The sequence below is a fragment of the Amblyomma mixtum genome, chromosome 3, assembly GCF_055824585.1.
Source record: "Amblyomma mixtum isolate Tamu chromosome 3, ASM5582458v1, whole genome shotgun sequence".
NCBI lineage: Eukaryota > Metazoa > Arthropoda > Arachnida > Ixodida > Ixodidae > Amblyomma > Amblyomma mixtum.
In genome coordinates, this window is record NC_143014.1 from 241,627,887 (window position 1) to 241,651,151 (window position 23,265).

At 49.3% G+C, this 23,265-nt stretch overlaps 2 protein-coding genes across 5 annotated transcripts in view; one reads left to right on the forward strand and one right to left on the reverse strand.

The window, feature by feature from the left end:
* The window catches only part of LOC149354179 (uncharacterized), a 77,107-nt gene extending 64,665 nt beyond the window's left edge, over positions 1-12,442 (forward strand). For both annotated transcript variants that reach the window (XM_089583132.1, XM_089583131.1), the window contains exon 6: positions 6,569-12,442. The gene's annotated coding sequence lies outside the window, so the exon portion shown is untranslated. The remainder of the gene's footprint in view (positions 1-6,568) is intronic.
* Positions 1-23,265, reverse strand: part of LOC149354180 (uncharacterized) — a 320,413-nt gene that overhangs the window by 32,419 nt on the left and 264,729 nt on the right. The window contains exons 4-5 of one of the 3 annotated variants that reach the window (XM_089583126.1): positions 20,071-20,241; positions 9,291-13,472 (exon numbers count right to left, since the gene is read on the reverse strand). In XM_089583126.1, coding sequence (XP_089439252.1) covers positions 13,283-13,472; positions 20,071-20,241 — 361 coding nt within the window. In that variant the 3' untranslated portion in view covers positions 9,291-13,282. Of the gene's footprint in view, positions 1-9,290; positions 13,473-20,070; positions 20,242-23,265 lie in introns of those variants that run through there. The other 2 variants (XM_089583125.1, XM_089583127.1) reach the window with 2 other exon arrangements.

The window sequence follows — 23,265 nt, forward strand, 5'->3', positions numbered from 1 at the left end:
AGATATTCGTAAGATATTCGTTGCAAGTGCAGCATTCTGCTAGGAAAAAGGTGTACTTGCACTACGTAGAATTTTTGTAACTTTTCCTGGGGGGCTATGAAAGGGAGCCTGTGCGTTTACAGAATCCTTTGCGCCCTTGATGGAGTGTGGTGAACCTGTCGTGCACCATTTGTCCACCAACTTGTTTCAGGGCATTTATTTTCAAAACTACAAACAACCACTTTCTGGGAGCTGTGCTTAATAGGCGGTTAAGTGCTCGTCTGTCTTTTCTGGACATGTTCGTGAGATAACTTTATGCTGATACATTCGGTTTTCTCCCTCTTCGCTTTTCCTTGGGATACCTGTACGACCTCTCCACAAGGCAGACGATGAAGGTTGTGATCGGTCATTACTTCCTCTACCCATATATCTGCAGCCTTACCTAGACTTTCTTGATACGAATTCAGCGGATGTAGTCCAGCCTAACGGCTGAAGATATAACGAACGCTCACTTATTACGAATGGGTGCGGTGTTACCGTGAAAATATGCATAAGGGAAACGGCAATTCGTCGCAGATACAACGCAAAACTTTGGCCGCACCACTCGGTTATAGCGAACGAGCAGGCGCCGTAAACTACCCCTGAATTTTAAGAGGTCGTGCTTCCAGTAAGCGCTCAGTGAAAGAACGTCTCTCAACCTTCACGACACCGCTTCGGAAAGAACATGTCGAGCGAAAAATGCGATAAAAGACGGCACTGCAGTGCGCAGCACTAACCGGAAAATCCAGCGTCTGGGAACACTGCAAATGGTAACGTAAACACGGTAACGATATGCTATAACTCCCAATTCAAACAGTAAATAACCGCAGGCCAAGCCCGCATCGATGGCCTACGAGGGCAATCATTGCCTGCGTGTTCGCCGGCTGGGCAAAGCCTCTGAAGTGGAAGCGCGGTGCGTGTGAGAAAGGGGCATCGTCGAAAGCGAAGCTACTGACCATGGTCGTGAATCAAGTAACAGCAGCGATTTGAGAATTTTTAAAGCCTTGCTAACCATGCGTGCTAGCCACGAGCTGGTCACCTGGCATGCATAGCCTGCCCAGTCGGCTCCATCTTTTGCGCGGCTACCACGTGCAGGCAGCTTCACACAGCGGACAGTGCAACTGATGCACTCAGTGCCGCGAGCGCTGCGCTACTTTTGTCGCTTCATGAGTACACGAACTATAGAAGCCGCTCGAAAACACACGTGACCGGACGCATGTAGATGTGTGACAAAGCTTCGTTGATCCATGGCTGGCCAGATGTTTCCTCAGACAACTACGCTCCTGCGCACCACAAAATTTCAGAAGCGCGGGCTGTGACGAAGACGAACACCAAGAACAAGCACTCCCGTACTCTCAGTAACTTTGTTTATGTGGCTGACCTGCCACCAGCTGCCGTCGACACTTCAACCACGATTAGTTATTCCCCGTCGCTAAATTTGATAGTTAGCAGCAAGGGTCTCCACCAGGATTGACTGACCACCCTAGATAGCCTGGAAAGAGTCGCTGGAGGATCTGCTTTGCACAAGTAGGAGCGCATAAAGTAGTTTTATAAGAAATAAATGCCACTTTTAGTGACCTTAGTATTCTTGGCTATTATACGAAGAGTCCACCTACTACGAACATCAGATATAATGAACGGAATCCGCGTGACCGTCAGGTTCGTTATAAATGGGCTCGACTGTAGTTTTAATCGGCCGCAAAAACCTTGTTCACGCTTCAAACATGGACCTTACACGTTAGGACGTACCTTCGCCCTAAGGAGGCGTTTGTGCCGTGGTCAGTGAATTGCTACCTGTGAGAGCAACGAGAAATCACTGAGCAACAAAATAATTGTTTCTTTTTGTCGTGATGCTGCGTTTTTGGGGCATACTTCAGCATTGTCTTAAAATAGAGATTGAGATCATGTACTTCACTACAAGATTTCTGTGTGCGACGAAAGACTCCGGAATTCCGTGCGAACTTTTGGTGTTCGTACGACAGCTTAGCGTGTGGAACACCCGCATGATGGATCAACACGCAGAACCGCCGCGTTCAGCGAGGTCGCTGTTCAGAGAACAGTGCTCTTTACCGCTGGAGGACTATATGTTGTTCAATTTCAATCTTCTGAATCATTCCGAAATTTTGATGTGCGGGCGGATTAAGGGAGCCACGGTGGCGTAAGGACTTATGCTGAGATCTTTGAATTCGACGAGATAAAGCAAGGCACGAGGAGGGTCACAGAGGTTCCTAGTACTTTATGCAACAACGATAAAAAGAAGCCTCGGAGACGGCAGAGTAGCCTAAGGCATCTCTAAACGGAGCTTTTCTGTTGCGCCTCCGCTGGTACGAATCCAACTCGGAGTATGCATACTCGTTTAGTTGTCCGTTAGCAGTATAGCATCCCTTCCCAAAAATAACCGCATTGGTGCGTGTGCGTGTGTGTATGCGTGTGCGCGCGTGCGTGTGTGTGCGTACGCGTGTGTCGAAATTGAGCGCATGCATTTGCCCTGTGGCCGTCCGGAGCGCCTTCCCTCGACCCTGCATCTGGGGACGCAGCCTCGGCGAAGGACTTCATCGGAGGGAGGAGTCTGTTGCGTTGCAAGACACTGCTGGCGTGTGAGCCCGCGAACTCTGGAAAACAGTTTGTGCCACGAGCGTTCCGGCCTATACTCGGCGCCGAAGGGGCCGGCCTCGTCGCGGACGCGGGGCTCATGTTCAGCCGAAGACGCACCCCTCTCGAACTTGACGTTTATGAGGGTCACGGCCCTCCCTTATCCTCTCGCAATTTAACTCGGGGTGGTCTGGATTCGGTCCCCAAGGACGGTTTCTTCCAAGAAACGCGGCTTGGTCACGTGACCACGGCGTTCGAAAACTCGACCGTCAACGGACAAAGCGAGTCTTCCTCCAGCAGCGGAAGAAAGCAGCTGCTCGGGGAAACAATCTGTAGCTTCCAAGGGCCTGGGGCCCTCTTTCCTTTTGGGTCAAAGTCTCTGAATAAAGACCCAGTTCCTAGCCTTCACTGAGTCCGCAGCCGGCACCTAGCAACAGCATTCTCAACCGGTGCTCGAAGGACTGTGCAAACAAATTTTATTGCGTGTTTTCTTCTTTCAAACGATGACTTAGGTATTAGGATATCTGGATCACTATGCGGTATTCGCCTACGGCCGCTGAATAATTTAGAAAAGAATTTATTCTCACATGTTGTTTCGGTTTCATCAACCGAGAAATGTTGTGACTTGTAGTTGAACTGTCACGTGAGGCGTGCAAACCTGTGACATAGACGCTGATACTTTGATTTGGCTCACTACTGCATATAAACCAGCCTGCGTCAAAGGCTAGAATTACAACAAATGAGTTATTGCCGTTTTATTTGGTGCCTCATGTAACCTAAGTTCAACTACATGTAACAGTACTCGTTCTGCTGATGAAACTAAAACAACGTCACGAAGAAATTCGAATATAAATTATTTATTGGCTGTAGGCAAATACCACAGGGTGCTCCATGTATACCAATGTCGAAATCATCGTTTGAAAAGAGAAAATACGCAAGCAAAAATTTGGTGTCTATACTGCTTTATTGAGTTATATCAGTGCTAACAGTTTGATTAAAGCCATACACAAACATGAAAAGGAGGAGAAGTAATAACTCAAGATTTCACATAAACCTGACTTACAATGCTTTAGAATTGGCGCTAGTACATTACAGAAGAGTCAGTTAGGTTCCTTCCCACACATCATACTTCATTCAATTTTGTTGTCTCATATACTGGGCGCCATTCTCCCAATTTCCAGCGCAGACAGCTTTGGATGGGTAAACCTACGCCCTAGGCTGTCTCATTTTGTCTGAAAAAAAAAAGTGTGCCGGGTTGCAAAAAAAGTGGGGCTGAACCGAGCTCCGAACCGGTTCGGAACGGTTCCTTTGAATCGTTCCGGTTCGGGTTCAGTTCCAAGATGGCGAAAAAAAAATGGGTTCGGTTCGGCTTCGGTTCCGAGTGAAAATTCGGGTTCGGTTTCGGGTTCAGGTTCGGTTCCGGTTCGACACCCTGCCTAGGGTTCTTTAACGTGCACTGACATCACACAGCACACGGGCCTCTAGAATTTCGCCTTCATCGAAATTCGGCCGCCGCGGCCGGGATCGAACCCGCGTCTTTCGGGGCAGCAGCCGAGCGCCGTAACCACCAAGCCACCGCGGCGGGGCAGTGTGATGAAAAGAGATACCATGTCCTTATTATTGAGCGAAATGTCATCGTGAACAACGTATCGGAACGAAGACTTCACAAGAAACGACACACCCCCACCACAGGTTCTGCAACTTCTACAGCTGGAGACCAGGTGAAATCCTTGAATACGAATGTGTTCATGTTCCAGCCAACTTAGGTTCGCAGTTGTCTCCGGGCAACTTGCTCAGATATGGTTAGGGACTTAAGCGGATTCGAATAATAGAGAGTGATCTCATGATGTGTAACCGTGCCCTCTATCGCCGTCGCAGGCGCGGGTCAACGAATCCTCGGGCATGGTTGTGGGCTGCCGTGTTTCCCGAATGAGAGACGTGGCCGGGGACCTACATGATGTGTATTGCCTGCTTTAGTGGCTTAGCTTTGGCTAAAATGGACAGAGCTAGTGTGCGAATTCTTCTTTCAGCGAAATTTCTGATTGCAGATTTGGAATCGCTAAGAATGCATTCGACCTTCGAAACGCTGTCCAGATCGTGATGTTGTCACCGATGCGGAGCTCGCCTTGTGTTCTTGACTTCGTGAAAAAGGCTTTCATTGTTCCTCTTTGTCTTCAGCGTGATTTTTCCAGCGTCGTATACGTGTTCTCAAAGTTTGCTCTGCCGCAGCATGTCGTCATAGGTGTTCCGAGCCTTCGTTCGCTTGTCTTCTTTTCTTCTCTTTTTAAGCTGTTTTGCCTACCTTTACCACACAAGCGTTTGGCAACCGCTTTTGCACCGAAAGTGTTTATACGTACAATTCCATTCCCGAATGCCATGATGTATACCGCCAACACCCAGTCACGTGACAGTCACGGGTTCCTGGTCACGTGTCATCACGTGACCAGCGCCAGCCACGTGACCGCTCGCCCGTTGCGACAGCACAGGTTGCCACAAAGTTTATGTCACAGACTTTACCGTACGCCCGAGGCAACGCGACAGCTTCGTCCGAGTTCAGCGCGTTATGCTGCGCTAAACTCTTATTTCTTTCGCATTAGGCCGTAGCGCTGTGTTGTGTCCTCCCTTTCTTTCTGCACGCGTTTCGTCGTCCTAGAAATTGTTCACCGCACCGCTTATAGAAGATTGTGTGATCAGCTAGCTCACGTTGAACATTTTGTCGCCGAAGGAAAGAGAGCGGCTGTGGCTGCCGTCGCCTGATGCTACCAGCACATCGAACACCCTATTACGCTACCTCTTTGGTACCCTCTAGAATGCGTATTGGTGCACTATGTACTTTTTATATGTGACTCTAAAGCCCAGTCATGGGTGCCGGAAGGCTAAATGAAATAAAATGATATGATCTGCGGGGCTACCTGGACCTCTTCGAAACGAGATCGTTGTAAAATGGCGTATACGAGCGCGTTAGCGAGTTTAAGTTGCTTGGTATGCGAGATATCAGCGTGTGTAGAATGGCAGCGTCACAGTCCGTTCACTTCGGAAAAGTAAAAGATGCCCCACTCGCAGAAATTTATACTCACAACGGAGCGGTTTCGTTAGAAATATCGTATCTGCAAGCCAGAAGACCTAGAAGCGGGCAGACTGTTTGTCGGCTGTCTTTTTACTTGATGGAAATTCCACACTCGGATAAAATGCACGAACGAGTTAATCGATGGTCGGCGAGCTGTTCGTGGACTGCTGTTGTTCCAAAAAAATTTTTTGGTGAAGCCTCTGAGCGTCCCTCTGAAACAAGGTGACTTATAATCGACTCTGTGTGCGTGTGTGTGTGTGTGTGTGTGTGTGTGTGTGTGTGCGTGCGCGCTCTCTCTCTCTGAGAGGGTTAATGTGGCACCACTTCGGGCAAACTGGTGGTTGCGGCTGTATGGGTGGTAGCGCTTCTGAGTTGCTGGAGAGTGACAGCGGTTGAGTGGGTAGCACCCTCCGCGCATCTGCCAAATTCTGCATACCTGAAGGCCCAGGGTGAGCTCCAGATAATATAGCAAAAAAAAAGAAAGAACCTTTACCCATGCATTGTGCATAAGCAAGGTAAGCGCGAGCAGCTATAGTGCCCTGCAGGAGCGGCAATAACTGCAGCGTGTGGTTACATGATTCATAAAACGTTCTGTTATTTATTCACTGTGTCTGTTAAGTTCTGTTTCTATATGCTGTGTTGTTTCGAGAAAACTCCAGGCGAGCATCTACAGAAAAAAGTTTTGAGTTATACAAAGTATTATAATCTGACCTTTTTATGCTTGCAACCTTATATTGCTTTCTCTTGTGCTCTGTCAGGTCGATTACAAAGTTGATTTTGAAGTTCTTCTACTTTTTGTGCTTACCACTGCAGCTATACACCAGCCAGTAACGCTTGAAAAAGACGCTGAGGTTCGGATTTTGCATTAAAATCAGTGCTTCTTCACTGCAGGGATCGGTTCGCCATGCGCACCGAGGAAACAGGCTCGTCAGAACAAACGCCCTGGTCGCAGAGCTGCGATGCCAGCCATTCAGGAGAATCACGCCGACCCCCCACTGCTGCCCACGCCTCCATCGTCAGCCAACAGCTTCCAGTTTCACTGCGGTTTGATACAGGCCAGAGTCGCAGTTGGCAGCTTCACTGTAATGAAGGTGCTAACGACACTGAGGGGCTGGAAAAAACTATTGCAGTTTTCAACCATGGTACAATGAAGACGCCGAAAACCAGGGTCAAGATCATGTCAATTCCTCGCCACGGTGGAAGGAGGAAAACAGTGAGGAGCCCTGTGAAGGTTTAAATCATGTAGGTTACCCGCAATAGTGGAATGGGGGAAACAGCGAGGAGCCCTGTGAAGGTTTCGATCATGCCTGTCCCCCGCCGTGGTGGAATGAATATTGTGAGGAGCCCTGCGAAGGTTTCGGCTGTTCTCCTTCATGGTATAATCCGACCACTCCCTACAACAAGTGGCATCGTCGAGGTCTCACTTCCTTCCGTGCCGGGGAAAACGGGACCGTGGAATGGAGCCAAGAGCCGAGCGAAGGTTACGGTCCTATGCCACTACGTTACAACCGGCCCATGGGCTGGAGACCACGTCATGGTCGCGGCAGTTTCAGACCACGGTTGAATCGAGCTCATGGCTATGACAGGAGACGACGTGAAGCTGGTGCGAATTTCCTGCCTTACTGGGATAAGCGCGCTCCGCACAAGGACTGCTCATATTCAAAACAAGTTGACCAACGACGTGAAACGACTTTCACCGCCGAACAAGAAAAGCCTGCCGAAAAGCAGCGTTCTGCGAGAAATAAAGAACCTATTGAACAACAGCAGCAGCAGCTTTGCATCCATGGTTCCACAACCGCCGATTGTCAGGCATGTGACAGTCCTGGAGAGCACCCGTGCGCTACTACAAAAGAGCATCAAACCACTTCAGTGCACTTGGAAGGCAATAATTCAGGATGCGTACAGGCAGCATGTGAGGAAGATAGTAAGGTTATCTCAAAACAAAAGACGGAAGTTCCGGAGGCCATGCCACATTCACGCTTGTTCAAAAAAGTGGAGCAAGTGGAACTGGAGTGCCGTGATGAGTCGCTGGCTTCTGCATTGTCAGTCGAGTCACTACTGGATGATCGTGAGCCTTGAGTGATAAAAGAGCAGGGACATGAGATGGATCAAGGAAGCACTGCTGGTTTGCCAAGCAAAGACATGCAAAACGAGTCTCTGGTTTCCGGAAAGGCAGAGGCGGAGCTTGAGAAGCGACTTGGAATGTCTATCGCCTCAGCAGAGCGCCAACCTGTTTTGGGAAATCAACAGAAATGCCTCTCAAGCCAAGAAGACAGTTCCATTAGTCCGCCGGCGAATGCAGGGTCGTCCCCAAACGCACCTGTTGTGGCTGGCGACCCAACATCACTGCCGTGCTCTGCACTCGAGCACCCAAGTTCAGTGTCCGTCCGAGACATCGACGATCCAAGTGAAGCTGTTGACGTAACCGAAAAAGACAGCACAGCGCAGACTTGTCTCCAAGGCTAGCTTTCATGGCCGGAAGCCAGTCATCATTGCCATGCACCGTAGACGAGCGGCGAAGCCCAATGTCCGTCCCAGTGGTTGAGAATTCAAGTGCGGGTTCTGATGTGGCCGGCTGGAATGCAACAGTCATAGACGAGAAACAAGTGCAGAGTCGCCTCCAAGACCAGCCGTCGTATATGGCGACCTATCATTATGGTCATTCTTCTTTCCGTGCCAGGCAATCCCGATATCCGACGAAGTTGTTGATTTACGTGAAGGTGCTGACCTACCGTGCTGGAATGCATGTGGAAAAGACGGGGAACGAGTGCATAGTGCGCGGTCGTCTCCAAGGCCAGGCGTCGTCGCTGATGACCCGTCGTCGTTACCATGGGATGCACTGGAGCAGCCAGTTCCGACGTCTGCCCTAATGGCTGACGAGTCAAATGTAGATACCAGGGTGTCGAACCGGAATTTTTTTGGGTTCGGTTCAGGTTCGGGTTAACACCTTTCGGGTTCAGTTCCGGGTTCGGCTCCAGAGTGACATTCCGTTCCGGTTCGAACCGGTTCGGACCGTACTGAACCGGTTCAAACGGGTTAAAACGGGTTTAGAGGAAAAAAAGTTTAGAACGTAGATGTGTTTAATCAACCTTGTTATGGTGTTTACTTTTTCTGTGGCATCGATATATAACATAAAAATGAAAAAATTTGTTGTTTAATGCGAGATGTTCTCACTTTACCCACTTTATGTATTGTCTGCGGCCAAAAGACGAATTTACGGCAAGAGCCGAACAATGAAATAAACTCGAAATATAATGTACAGCTATGTGTATGCTATAATCCTTCTGATGATGTATATTGCGAAAAGCCGGTGGATTTTGCATCTACACAACTCTCCAGCTTGAGGATTTTCGGAGACCCCGTCGCGCTAAAAAGTGGTCTCCTTGAAGCTCGAGTCAGTCCGGAATTTTTCGTACGCAGTACACTTACGCGGGCGCCGACATGACCGCCGCACCAGGCCTCTACGTTCCCGCGCACTATTGAGAAACGAAGCTGCCATGTATCGACACCTATATACAGACAGACACCTTTTCGTCGTCCCAAAATCGACTTGCCAGCCCCCCCCCCCCTTCCCTTTCCTACATGTTACGAGAATATGCGAGAACCCCTCCACCACACATCCCCCACCGAACGAGAGCCTCGTGGGAGCACTAGCTCTCCCTAACACCCTGAGCATACCAAAACAAATTTTATTGAAACCTCCTCTTCGATATAGCCTTTGTCACTCGCTTTATATATCTCGAACCCCTGTTTCTCAGTATCTTCAAAAAGACAGCTAGTCGTGGATTCTCGCTAGTACAGTGAGAAATTACGGCTGACTTATTATGACGACGTCGACCTGTTTTATTCTGATAAAAAGAACATGATAAAAGAAACACACTTGGATAGGTTAGGTTGAGGAGCTTCGTTTCTGCACAGACACAAATTGGTAAGATATTCGTTGGGATGTTGCGTTGCAACATTCTTGCAAGTGCAGCATTCTGCTAGGAAAAAGGTGTACTTGCACTACGTAGAACTTTTGTAACTTTTCCTGGGGGGCTATCAAAGGGAGCCTGTGCGTCTACAGAATCCTTTGCGCCCTTGGTGGAGTGTGGTGAACCTGTCGTGCACCATTTGTCCACCAACTTGTTTCAGGGCATTTATTTTTCAAAACTACAAACTACCACTTTCTGGGAGCTGTGCTTAATAGGCGGCTAAGTGCTCGTCTGTCTTTTCTGGACATGTTCGAGAGATATCTTTATGCTGATACATTCGGTTTTCTCCTTCTTCGCTTTTCCTTGGGATACCTGTACGACCTCTCCACAAGGCAGACGATGAAGGTTGTGATCGGTCATTACTTCCTCTACCCATATATCTGCAGCCTTACCTAGCCTTTCTTGATACGAATTCAGCGGATGTAGTCCAGCCTAACGGCTGAAGATATAACGAACGCTCACTTATTACGAACGGGTGCGGTGTTACCGTGAAAATATGCATAAGGGGAACGGCAATTCGTCGCAGATACAACGAAAAACTTTGGCCGCACCACTCGGTTATAGCGAACGAGCAGGCGCCGTAAACTACCGCCGATTTTTAAGAGGTCGTGCTTCCAGTAAGCGCGCAGTGAAAGAACGTCTCTCAACCTTCACGACATCGTTTCGGAAAGAACATGTCGACCCAAGAATGCAATAAAAGACGGCACTGCAGTGCGCAGCGCTAACCGGAAAATCCAGCGTCTGGGAACACTGCAAACGGTAGCGTAAACACGGTAACGACATGCTACAACTCCCTATTCAAACAGTAAGTAACCGCAGGCCAAGCCCGCGTCGATGGCCTACGAGGGCAATCATTGCCTGCGTGTTCGCCGGCTGGGCAAAGCCTCTGAAGTGGAAGCGCGGTGCGTGTGAGAAAGGGGCATCGTCGAAAGCGAAGCTACTGACCATGGTCGTGAATCAAGTAACAGCAGCGATTTGAGAATTTTTAAAGCCTTGCTAACCATGCGTGCTAGCCACGAGCTGGTCACGTGGCATGCATAGCCTGCCCAGTCGGCTCCATCTTTTGCGCTGCTACCACGTGCAGGCAGCTTCACACAGCGGACAGTGCAACTGATGCACTCAGTGCCGCGAGCGCTGCGCTACTTTTGTCGCTTCATGAGTACACGAACTATAGAAGCCGCTCGAAAACACACGTGACCGGACGCATGTAGATGTGTGACAAAGCTTCGTTGATCCATGGCTGGCCAGATGTTTCATCAGACAACTACGCTCCTGCGGACCACAAAATTTCAGAAGCGCGGGCTGTGACGAAGACGAACACCAAGCACAAGCACTCCCGTACTCTCAGTAATTTTGTTTATGTGGCTGACCTGCCACCAGCTGCCGTCGACACTTCAACCACGATTAGTTATTCCCCGTCGCTAAATTTTATAGTTAGCAGCAAGGGTCTCCACCAGGATTGACTGACCACCCTAGATAGCCTGGAAAGAGTCGCTGGAGGATCTGCTTTGCACAAGTAGGAGCGCATAAAGTAGTTTTATAAGAAATAAATGCCACTTTTAGTGACCTTAGTATTCTTGGCTATTATACGAAGAGTCCACTTACTACGAACATCAGATATAATGACCGGAATCCGCGTGACCGTCAGGTTCGTTATAAATGGGCTCGACTGTAGTTTTAATCGGTGAGGCGTTTGTGCCGTGGTCAATGAATTGCTACTTGTGAGAGCAACGAGAAATCACTGAGCAACAAAATAATTGTTTCTTTTTGTCGTGATGCTGTGTTTTTGGGGCATACTTCAGCATTGTCTTAAAATAGAGATTGAGATCATGTACTTCACTACAAGATTTCTGTGTGCGACGAAAGACTCCGGAATTCCGTGCGAACTTTTGGTGTTCGTAGGACAGCTTAGCGTGTCGAACACCCGCATGATGGATCAACACGCAGAACCGCCGCGTTCAGCGAGGTCGCTGTTCAGAGAACAGTGCTCTTTACTGCTGGAGGAATATATGTTGTTCAATTTCAATATTCTGGCTCATTCCGAAATTTTGATGTGCGGGCGGAGTAAGGGAGCCACGGTGGCGTAAGGACTTATGCTGAGATCTTTGAATTCGACGAGATAAAGCAAGGCACGAGGAGGGTCACAGAGGTTCCTAGTACTTTATGTAACAACGATAAAAAGAAGCCTCGGAGATGGCAGAGTAGCCTAAGGCATCTCTAAACGGGACCACAGGACCAGAAAGTTCCGAGTCGCGGCAGCAGTGGTAGACCACATGGGGGAACCAGTTAGCAGCACGACATTAAGAAACTGTACGGTAACGGAGGGGCAGGAAGCTGCCGTAGCTCTAGACATGAGTGCGAGTGGAAGTGGTTGTGAGCACGAGTGGTCATGAGTGCGAGTGTAAGTGGTTGTGAGCACGAGTGGTCATGAGTGCAAGTATGAGTGAGAGGTTGTGAGTGCACATGGTCATGAGTACGAATGTGAGTCAGTGGTTGTGAGTGGACGTGAGTGTGAGTGAGTGGATGTGAGTGCAAGCAGTCGTGAGTGTGAGTATTTGAGCCACCTCTCATGGTGCTGTGGTAGGCCGCTGATATTGGTTTTATTGTTTCCCTCCACGGTTACCTTTCCTTGACATTCGTTTCTGATGTTAAGGTATATGTACAGCCTTCCCACTATAAAGCCAGTTGATATTAAGCACTCTTTCATGGCCAGCCTGTCTATCGTATATATGTGCATTTCATCATTTATGCATCTGAATAAACTGGACCAGCCGGACAGCCTATAGTGCGATTTATTCCTTACGTTTTATTTCTGGAGCATTAAAATTTGAAAATGGTTCGGCTGAGAAGTGCTCATACAAAGAAATACAAAGAAATGGTTTGGTTTATGGGGGTTTAACGTCACGAAGCAACTCAGGCTATGAAGGACGCCGCAGTGAAGGGCTCCGGAAATTGTGACTGCCTGGGGTTCCTTAGCGTGCACTGACATCGCACAGCACAAGGGCCACCAGAATTTCGCCTCCACCGAAATTCGAGCGCCCCGGCCGGGACTGAGCCCGCGCCTTTCGGGTGAGCAGCCGAGCACCGTAACCACTGTGCCACAGCGGCGGAGTAACAAAGAAATACAACTTTAGAAAGAAATAAAACTGAATCTGAATTCTTACTAAACAACATTCATTAAACATGACCCACACTCTCTCAGACATACAAAACACGTCACTCCTCTCATTAGAAGTAATTACGGTATGTAGAAGACCTCATATGCCGTTTTGGTCTTAATGAACTCCCGTTCATTTACATCTTGTCTCAGCATTTCAAAACTGCTCGTTCATTTAAAAGTGTTAAACTTTACCTTCTTTAACTGTTTGCATTTAACACAGTTTTCTTATTCCCTATTTGCTTGATACATTATGTTTAAGGTCTTGTCCGCAGTGTAGTGTTTCATGCAATGCGTGTCTGATGCATTCATTACCTATTTTGTGTTTTTCATTAAACATTGACCCACAGTGTTGCTGCTGTAAACGTATATCTGTACTTAGGTTTTTTTTCTTGGGGCCCGGGGCCCCGTCAGGCAGAATTTATTTGCCTTTAGCTCCGGGCTCCACGATTTTTGACAATCTGATATAAAAATTCAATTCAATTTAATGCACCCATAGTGCTCGACGCCTACTGCAGGACCGGAAATGAGCGGTTTCCTGGAGCCAGCCTTGGTACAATGGAAGAATGTTCCCCCTGGGTACGGCCAGTAGCTGAAGACAAGGCAGCAGGACGCGCTGGTCCGAGTGACGCAGCAGCAGCGTTCAGAGGTAGTCACAAGCCATCTGCACGCGGTGGCGGCAAATGCACAGTTGTGGGTCGTCGCCGGAAGGGATTAGCGCTGGTGTCGCACAGTTCAGTAACACATCTACCCTCCACGTGTGCCAGAAGGGGGCGCGGACAGGAGCTGCATGTGTGAAGGCTGCGGGCTTGGTGATTGTGCTACCCCCGGGTGGCGCCGTGCAGCGAGTTCACCGAAGTCAACAGCACTGATGTCCTTGGGCCGGTGAGATGCACAGAGGTTCGCAACCAACATTTGTGGAGGCGGCAACGGGGCCTGCAGCGCTGATGAGAGCTGTGACGAAAAGGGAAGTTCTGCCAAGAATTGGAGAACGCGCAGATGGGGCCCAGCTGTGCGATGGTGCCACCAGAGCGGCGAGAGTGTGCGTGCGATAGTGATTTGCGGCCATCTACGAAGGAAAGATGGAATGTTGCCAGGGGGGCGGGCGATGCCGCCCGTGGGCTGAACCTCGGACCCGATTGCTGTTCTTTTTGGTAACGGTATTTAATCGTGTTTTGATCTTACTTAATTGGGATGCTGACGTGAACAAATAAGTTTCAACCTGTAACCCGATGCTTGTCTGGGAAGCTTCTTCCATGTGCTGACCTATAGAAAGAACCTATGGAGAAGTACAACTGGTGCAGTCGGGCAGAAATTTTTAGGCTGAGCGGAAACCGTTCACCAGGGACAAGCGGCAACGACGATGAGAGTGACGGAGGGAGCAACTGGCCTTACGAGGAGAACCCAGCAGACTTCCAGGCTCCCCTGACACAGCTGGGGCACCGACATTGACGCTTTGGTAGCAAGGCGAGTGCCCGTTTAATTTCTGGCGTTTGAGTGCAATGCGAAAGCCTTAGGTTTTGACAAGTGATATGAGAAGTGCACCGGGATGGAGAACAAGGGTGCAGCAGGAAGGGGAAGAGGTGCTGTCGCTAACAAGCAAAAAATGTAAGAGGCTACAACAGCTTGCAGCTGCAGCAGCCGCTCAGGGTCGGATACGCCGTCGGAGGAGGACCGAACCCCCAAAATTCACCAGTCTTTTGAAGGGCAACTCGCTGTAATGCCAACTCAGCAAGCGCTAGTGCCGGGTTCGTTCGAACATGTTGAGGCAACTTTGGAATCATATGAGGTACCAACCGAAGGGTGGGCCGGACTTGTGTTCCCACGACTCAGTGAGAGGGCACGGGGCCTCCTTACCCATTTGTCTTCGGAAGGAAGGCGAGAATACGCCATCCTGTTATTATTATTAGTGGTTATTTATTGGTCATAAAAAATAAAAATTGAAGGAACAGATGTTGCCAGCCACGGCATCTGCTACCGAAACCTGAAGCACGTGAGGAGCTGCGGCCAGCCGGAATAGAAGCACAGGGAGAGGTGAGGGAGAAGGAAAGAGAGGGGGGAGCGACAGAAGAAAGGATAGGGGTAGGGCAACAATATACATTAACGCCATCCTAAAAAGCTAAATTTGGGCAGGCCTCAGGCTGTCAGTTGCGGAATACAAACGTCTATTCCAGTCTTCCAACAACAGGCCGGAAGAGACGTGGGAGCAATTCGCGGTCAGATTGGAAAATTATATAGAGTACTAAGCAGAAAGCACTGAAGTTAACACGTGGAAAAGTTCATACGGCTGGTCGTCTCAAACCTTCTGAAGGGATGCCTCAGTCCAGACGCGAGAGCACATATTGTGGCTAAACAAAGTAAAAAGCGAGGGCTTCGTAAGCCCGACTATGTTCCTGCAATAGCACAGGCATACGAAGAGATTGTCAGGTGCAGAGTAGCAGTGGGAAGGATGGCAGGTGTGAGTACAATGCTGACAGCTTATTAAGGGAGACCAACAGCTGAAGGGAGACCGACAACGCGCACTTCAGAAAACGCTATCCCCGAATCGCGGTGCAGAAAACAATGCTTTAAGTGCCATGTATGCGGGCACATTGCAAAGGGATGCACGTAGGGTGCAGCACCGCCTAGGCAGGCGGCGAAAAGCAGTCGCAGCGTGGACAGATAGGTCATTGCTCATGTAGCAGCGCCATTTGAGGTCGGTGGATCGATGACGTGGCAGCGCGAAGAACACAAGTAAGTAAAGGCTACTACGGGTAGATCGCCATTCGAGCTGATGTACGGAAGGTTGCAGATCGAGCCGCTCACCATCCCGCAGAAATTTTGGACAGGAGAATGGGCAGTCCTGGACTCATTAGGAGTCCCCGCGGCTCAGCACATGCAGAAGTTACGCAAAAGGATGGCTGAGGCCAGTGCAGCGGCTGACTAAAGTGCAGAAATGGCTCAGCGTGCATATACCGACCCTACAGTCTCAGAGCAACAGCCATGAGTTTCGCTGAGGACGAACATGCATTGTGGCTAAAGCAGGTGGACAGGGCCTGTCAGGGTCATTAAGCAGTTGCACCCAGATACCTACGCCGACAGGTTAGAAGAACGGTCGTGCCATTCGGAACACGCCAATAAGCTGCGACCTTACCACACGCAGGTGAGTGCTGTTGGGTTAATGATTTGAAGGTGATGAGGAATTAGGTCACATGCCAACCTTTCCTTCTCATGAGAACCCAAGCAGCGACTTGCCGCCTGGCACACTGAATCATCTCAGTGTGCCTCAACGTTCGGCGATTGATGCGCTAGCTGGCCAGAAACACACGAGTCTTTGGAGACAGGCCACGCCAATGAAACATAGGCTTGGACAGCATCTAGCTCTAGGTAGGCGCAGCAAGTCTATCCGTACAAGGCACCGACGGCTTTCAGAAAAGGAGTAGAACAGAGCTCAGAAAGTGGGGTCTCGTGTATCCGGTGGAGAGCACGTATGCTCATCCGGTGGTCTGAGTGGCGAAGTGGTATGGAGGAGTGAGACTACCGTATAAATGCGTGTAAGGGCCGCACCCGTGTATGGGCCGCACCCCGTTTTCCCGAAGGCAATGTTTAAAAAAAAAATAAATCCGTGTAAGGGCCGCACACGAACTTTCCATGACCCAGGCGGGAATAGCCTTCTAAATGCACGCGCCGTGGCCTCCGCGATCGGCTCCGGCTGTGCGAACAACGGTGCGCTCGATCGCGGAGCGCTTGATCGCGGAGGCCAAGCACGCGCACAAGAGCTTCCAAAAACCGTCCATGGATGGCGCCCGAGGCCACAGCCATCATCCCCCCCCCCCCCCCCGCGACTTCCTGCTATCTAATCTGCATCAGTATCGCCAGCTCCAGCCTTTTATGGCGGATTAGTGCATCGCTGTAGTTGTGGCGGCTTTCGCGTGCTGCCCCCGAGTAAGCACCTTATCAGCTACACGGCTGGGAGTTAGCTCTCGAACGCGGCAAGCGTGCGGCGGGCAGGGAACTCGACCTGGCCGAGAAGTGCGTCCGATGACCGTGCAATCAAAAGGGTGCATTGAGAAACACAAGCTGCAAAAAACGAGCTTTCCGAGGCGAGCCGTGTGAGTTTCCCGAACTGCTCTGCTAGTGATGGAAATACGGAACAACGGCTACGCGTTGACAGCGGACATGCTGCGCGGCTTCTTTGGGATGAGCGGTGCACCAGAATAAATGCCGTTCATTCCCTGATTACTGTGTTTTTGCTTAAAAAAAAATTTTTTTTTCTAAATCGCGTGTATGGGCCGCACCCCGAAAATTGGCTCCCGAATCTGGAAAAAAAAGTGCGGCCCTTACACGCGTTTATACGGTATGTGTCAACTGCCTCAGACAAAACAGTACAGTCGAACCCGGATATATCGAACCCGCATATTTCGAATTATTGGCTATATCGAACACACAGATTACCCCCTTGAAAATACTATGTAAAAGTATAGGACAGTTGCGTTGTATATCGAATTCCATTTTCGCCGGACATTGGATATATCGAACGCCGCGCCGCGCCCCTGGAAGGTGCGCTTTCCCCAAAGACATTCCTGTCCGGTCAGCCGCCTCAGCCACGGAGATGGCCTCAGCGGAGAACATTTCCGCAGTCAGCAGGCGCAGGGCCCTTTTTTTTTTTGTTCCCCGTTTTTGCGCCCCACCGGCGCGAGCTTTCCCCCTCCTCCTCTCCTCCTGTACCGCCGGCGTGTGCTCCGTCAAGGTCATTGGAGATCAGCGAAGAGAGAGCGCCGCATAGAGACGCGCGGCGACCACGCTTCTTGGGGAAAGAGAGAGAGAGAAAACGGTCGCTCGTGGGCACATCGTGGGTCTGGGGAAAAGAGAGCGCAGAAAAAAAAAAAAAAACGAAGCCCAGAGCGCCGATCTTTCTCCCTGCTCTTTCTTTTCCCTCTGTCGTTCCTTCGCAGCCACGTTGACTACCGCTCGCATAGGCTTCGCTCTTATCGCTCCATCTGCGCCTCGCGTGTTTTTTTTTTTTGTGTGTGTGTGTGCCTGTGTTTCAACGCGCGACGTGAAGCAGGCCCCAGTAGCCAACTGTTTTGGCAAGGCAGGCCTTGAAGTGGCCGGAGATGAATGTCCGGAAGATTTAGATGACGATGAGTGCTTGGACGACGCGTTTCGCGACTTGTCCAATTTTCTCGGCGCCGTTCCGTCCGAAGTGACTGTTGAGGACTTTAACGCTGACAGCGAAGTTCAAGCGGTAGCTGGCGTTCTAGACGCCGACTCCAGCGACGACGAGGGCAACTGTGTTGTCGAAGAAACGCGTCCGTGCGCAGCCACTGAACTGGCGTCAGCGTTAGCCTGATTCGGCGCTGTTGCGGCGAAATGGAAGGCACTGTGCTCTCGCACCAGGACAGTCTCGAGAAGATCGAGGCCAGTGTTTTGAACTTGGTTTCCCAGGGGAAAAAGCAGCCCAAAATTAGTGATTTTTTTTTTTCCCGCGAAATAAAGCGCTTTCACATTGCGCGCCCATACTATGTGATTCGCGGCTGTTCCAAACGGTAAGCCACAATTTGTTATGATCGGGAGTGCAGTTTTAGCCTATATCTGTATATCGAATTTTCGCTATATCGAACTATTTTCCGATCCCCTTCGAATTCGATATATCCGGGTTCGACTGTATCACCGAACTGGATGCATACCCAATGAGCGTATCCGACGAGTTCCTGCTGCGCGTCGCAGAGACGGAGTAATCACCCTGATATACATGCTAAAGGCGTGTTGGCAGATGCGGCTAGAGGAGGCGACACAAGATCTCACCGCATTCGTAAAGCCAAACGGTCAGTAGTTGTGGCGGGTTATGCCATCTGCCTCGGACACGCTGGCTTCATTTTTCAGCGCATAATGAGCGAAGTGCTGGCTCCCCACCGCGATTATGCTTTTGCGTACATTGATGGCGTTGCAATATTTTCTGGGACATGGGAGGATCATCTCAAGCACATAGAGAAGTTGTTCAAACTGGTCAAACGATCCAAGAAATTGCCGCACCCCAAACGAACCGAAAGCTGACGAGCTTCTAAGGTTAGCCAACTATTATCGTCAGTATGTACCGGGTTACGTGCAGGATGGGGTTCCCTTGAACAACCTCACTATGAGGCGGACGCCGCAGCAGCTCCCCTAGAAACGAGGCCCAGAAGGCATTCGACGAAGTCAAGGTTAGGCTGAGTTCTGCGACGACGCTACGCCCACCGGACCCCATGCAATAATATGTTCTTGCCACCGACGCGTCCGACTTCGCCGTCGGCGTGTGTCTAGCGCAACTCGACGAGGAGGGTAACGAGTGCCCCGTGGCTTTCTTGAGCAGGAAACTGAGGCCGGCCCAAGCCCGTTGGACCACCAGTGAAAGGGAGCCTAACGCAATTATTCGGGAGTCGGAAAAGTTTTAAGGGAGTTTAACGCCCCAAAGCGACAAAGCTATGAGGGACGCCTTACTGAACGGCTCCGGAAATTTCGACCACCTGAGGATCTTTGATGCGCACTGACATTGCACAGTACACGGGCCTCTAAAATTTCACCTCCATCGAACCCGCCTGTTTCGGGTCAGCAGCCGAGCGCCGTAACCCCCTCGAGGCGTGGTTGTTCGGCACTAATGTGCGAGTGATCATCACTGATCATTGTCCTATCCGCTCCTTCACCCTGAGCAGTCCGCACAGCGCTAAGCTCACTCGATGGACGATGGCTTTGCAAAAGTGCAACACAAAAAGGGGATCCAAAACGTGCACGCTGACACCATGTGGAGGCTTGTGTGTACAGCTAATCCTGAGCTAGATAAATGAGTGGGGAAGAGAGTGGACTTAATTTTTTTCTTTCTTTCCCTTGTGTTATTTAGTGTTTAGCAGAAGGAGGTGGACACCATATTAGATCCTGCCTCATTTCACGAAGTGCATCGTCAGTTTTCTAGCTGCTGATATTGCTTGTGAGCAAACGTATACTGCTAGTTTTTGTATAAATTTCTGGTTAGAAATAAGTTTTAGGTGGCTATTTTTCGTGCCTACGACGCCGTTATTGCTAGTCTCTGACGTTTTGTCTGATTATTCGCAAATTTTTTGTGATTGTTTTTTTTGCTAGCTAGACATCAAACTTCGAGCAAGACACCGGCGAGATGCCCCGTAGCAGCTCTTGCCTGCTCTCGTCTGCTGTAACAACTAATAAAGTGGAAGAAAACCAAAAGGAATGTCCAGAGCACTCAAAAAGTCCTGATCGGTGGCCGGCGCAGGAAGTTGGGTGCTACTCACGGATCAATCGAAGGAATTGTTCCTAGTCCTGTTATGGCGCCCCTGCGAGGTACCACGAGCCATGCGTACCAGGAACCCGAGTCGTACGGCCCGCGCTGTACCCCTCTGCTGCCGAAGCGCAGCCTGGAGCATGAAGAACCGGTCCACGCTGGCTTGCTTGGAGGAGACACCCTAGAATAGGGTTGAAGTTGAAAGTTTAGCGACAATTAATAACAAATTACGCAAGGAATATATAGCAAGAAATCCCGTCATACAAGACCGTAGGTGGGACCTCCCACTCTATTATCTGCCCCCTTGCGTCTTGAAGCTTATCCATTCCTTCACAGCACTCTCCAGCTGCCTGCGCGAAGCGCCATCAACATCGACCAGACCTGAAAATCTATAAACAACGTTTTCTGTTTTACCACAGCCGCACAAGTGGCTAGACCCAGGTTGTTTCGTAACTATATAAATCTTCGTCTGCATATCTTTGCCAATGACTGCGAGAAGTTCGGTGTCCAGAGCGGGAGCTGCTGGCATTTGGTTTTTATTACTCGAAAATGGTTAAAAGGTTGGTGCTTTGGAGATATCGGGCTTAACGTCCCAAAGAGACTCAGGCTATGAGGTATGAGGGTCGCCGTAGTGAAGGGCTACGGAAATTTCGATCACCTGAAGTTCTTCAAGTAAAGAGGTCAAAGCGCTTCTCTACAACACGTTCTGGGCGTGTTTTGGGATAAGCACGCGATATCTAGTGATAACATTTGGTTCAGTATGGTCTGGACGTCAGCATTTGCAGTTAAGCTCATAGGATTTCATCATCATTTTTTGCCTTCCTGGTCATAACTGCTTTGGGAGTTATGTGACAGATATTTCAGTCGTTCTAGGCATGTGTTTTGCCCTCTGTACATGCACTTATTTTTAGTTGCATGTTTTATTCTCTGTACTATGATGCATTAAACCTTAGGACACCTAGATCATCGCATGCTATTTGCCTGCGACCACTAAATTTAGGTTTCCATTCCATCAACCGAATGAATGCGGCGGGACAGGTGGCTTTAAGGCACGTCAAGCACAAAAAAACCTGAAATACCACAGCTGATACGTCGTTCAATGCCTTTCCAGCTCTTGAAGCAGCCTGGCTTAACCGTTGTAGTGACTTTAAACCACATATCAGCGATAATACTGCAGTTTTTTTGTGCATCACAAGACGTAAAATCACCACTGACTTCAAAGCCATTGTTCAATTGGATGAAGCTGAAACCAAAACAGCATCGAGAAGAAATTCAAATATAATTTATTTAGCCATCATAGGGGAATACTACAGGGTGATTCAGGTATAATGTCTAAACTATCATTTAACAGAAGAAAACATGCCAGCAAAATTTTGCTCTCTACACACATCTAAGCCTAGCATGTGCACCAATCAACAGAGGTTGTAGGTGTCTACGCACACTCACTGATGCACACTCACGCACATGCGCGAAGACGTTTCCCTTTGCCAATGAAACAGTCGGCAATAATCTACAATGCAAGAGGGAAAGCAGATCCGTGAAATAACTTCGATCAATAATAACATTGCAGACCAGCCGACTGATCAACATTGTTACCATCTGATGGAAAATTTTCGGTCTTCCTTAAAGAATACATCAAGCATTCTGAGTTCCATTGGGTTCAGATTCCAAGTGGACATCCAAAAGCCTAACAATGCAGAATAAAAAATCAAGACGAAGTGTTGTCAAAAGAAATATAAAAACCAACCCATTTCATTTTGAAGCCCGCGTGTAACGCATTTCCTTGTGCTACGAACCAGACATAAAAGTTACGGTAAGTAACCTGCGATCATATGAACCGTTTGGAAGAAAGCAGTTTCAGGTGTGTAACCCATTTCGTGAACGTTCACTCACTGGGAGCGGGAGAGGGAGAGCGTCTACGGAAGGCAGGGGCCCCAGAAGAGGCCCAATTGAAGCCAGGTGACGCCACATTACATCTGTCAGTGGCACAAGTTGGAGCCACTGCCGCAGAGCCGGGTGCGATGCGCCTCGCTAGGGACTGGAATCCATGGCTCCACTTCTTTGCCGAATGGGTGTCCCAGCAGCAAGCAGTCGGCAGGGCAGAAGCTATAGTCCTCTTGCCCCGTCTGAAATAGAGTGCAAGAAAGCGTTCTGCTTTCGAAACGGACAATGGTTTGTTGCTTGTCCATATCTGCTTTAAAAAAATGCCTGTAAGCTTTGAGTTCAGAACCTATGAGCAGCTGCAATATGTTGGGGCTCATCCGATTCCCCGAACCACACGGGAAGTGAACTGTACGTTCTCAAATGAGATGCAGTTAGGGGCACAACAAAGAATGCACAGCCAAGAATGGTTGTTAAATGAGCTGATTGATGATGATGATGGATTTTTATGGTGCAAGGGCATCTGTAGCCAAAGAGCGACATGGCAAGGTGTGCTCCTACTCAAGGTGGGGTCAAAGACCCATTTCCCAAGCATTCCACCCTAAGCAAGCCGAGCACCAGACCAAGGGAAAGTTTGTGCCCATTGTATCACTGGTGGGTACCCGGCGGCACTGGTGATCGAACCCCGCACCTTCCGCATGCTAGGCGGATGCTCAGATCACTAAGCCACCGCTAAAGGTGGTTGTTCAAGTATCACTGTACACAATTTTCACTGCGATTCTCAGCTCAGGATGCTTGAATGAAGTGAAACCAAGCGAGAAGAAAATGCAGAAAAAAGGGGAGGGGGAGGGGGGGGGAGGGGGGCCCACCAAAGGGCAAATCGCATTTAGTTCATCAGATAACTTAAGAAGCGTGTTAGCAGCTCTCGAGAGCAGACCTACAGACTGAACAAGAGCTATTCGTTTTTGTGCAGTTAGTGTATGTGTTTAGGGATATGGACAGTTTGAACAGGTTCACGACACCTTTTCATTTTCCCTTACATACTTCATTGCCCCTGCTAACTTTTAGCATAATTGGTTATGTTATTACTCGATTCGATAGATGAGTATCCAATCTTACTATTTAGTCTGGAGCTATTCGTTTTTGTGCAGTTAGTGTATGTGTTTAGGGATATGGACAGTTTGAACAGGTTCACGACACCTTTTCATTTTCCCTTACATACTTCATTGCCCCTGCTAACTTTTAGCATAATTGGTTATGTTATTACTCGATTCGATAGATGAGTATCCAATCTTACTATTTAGTCTGGCAGTGATCAGCAGGT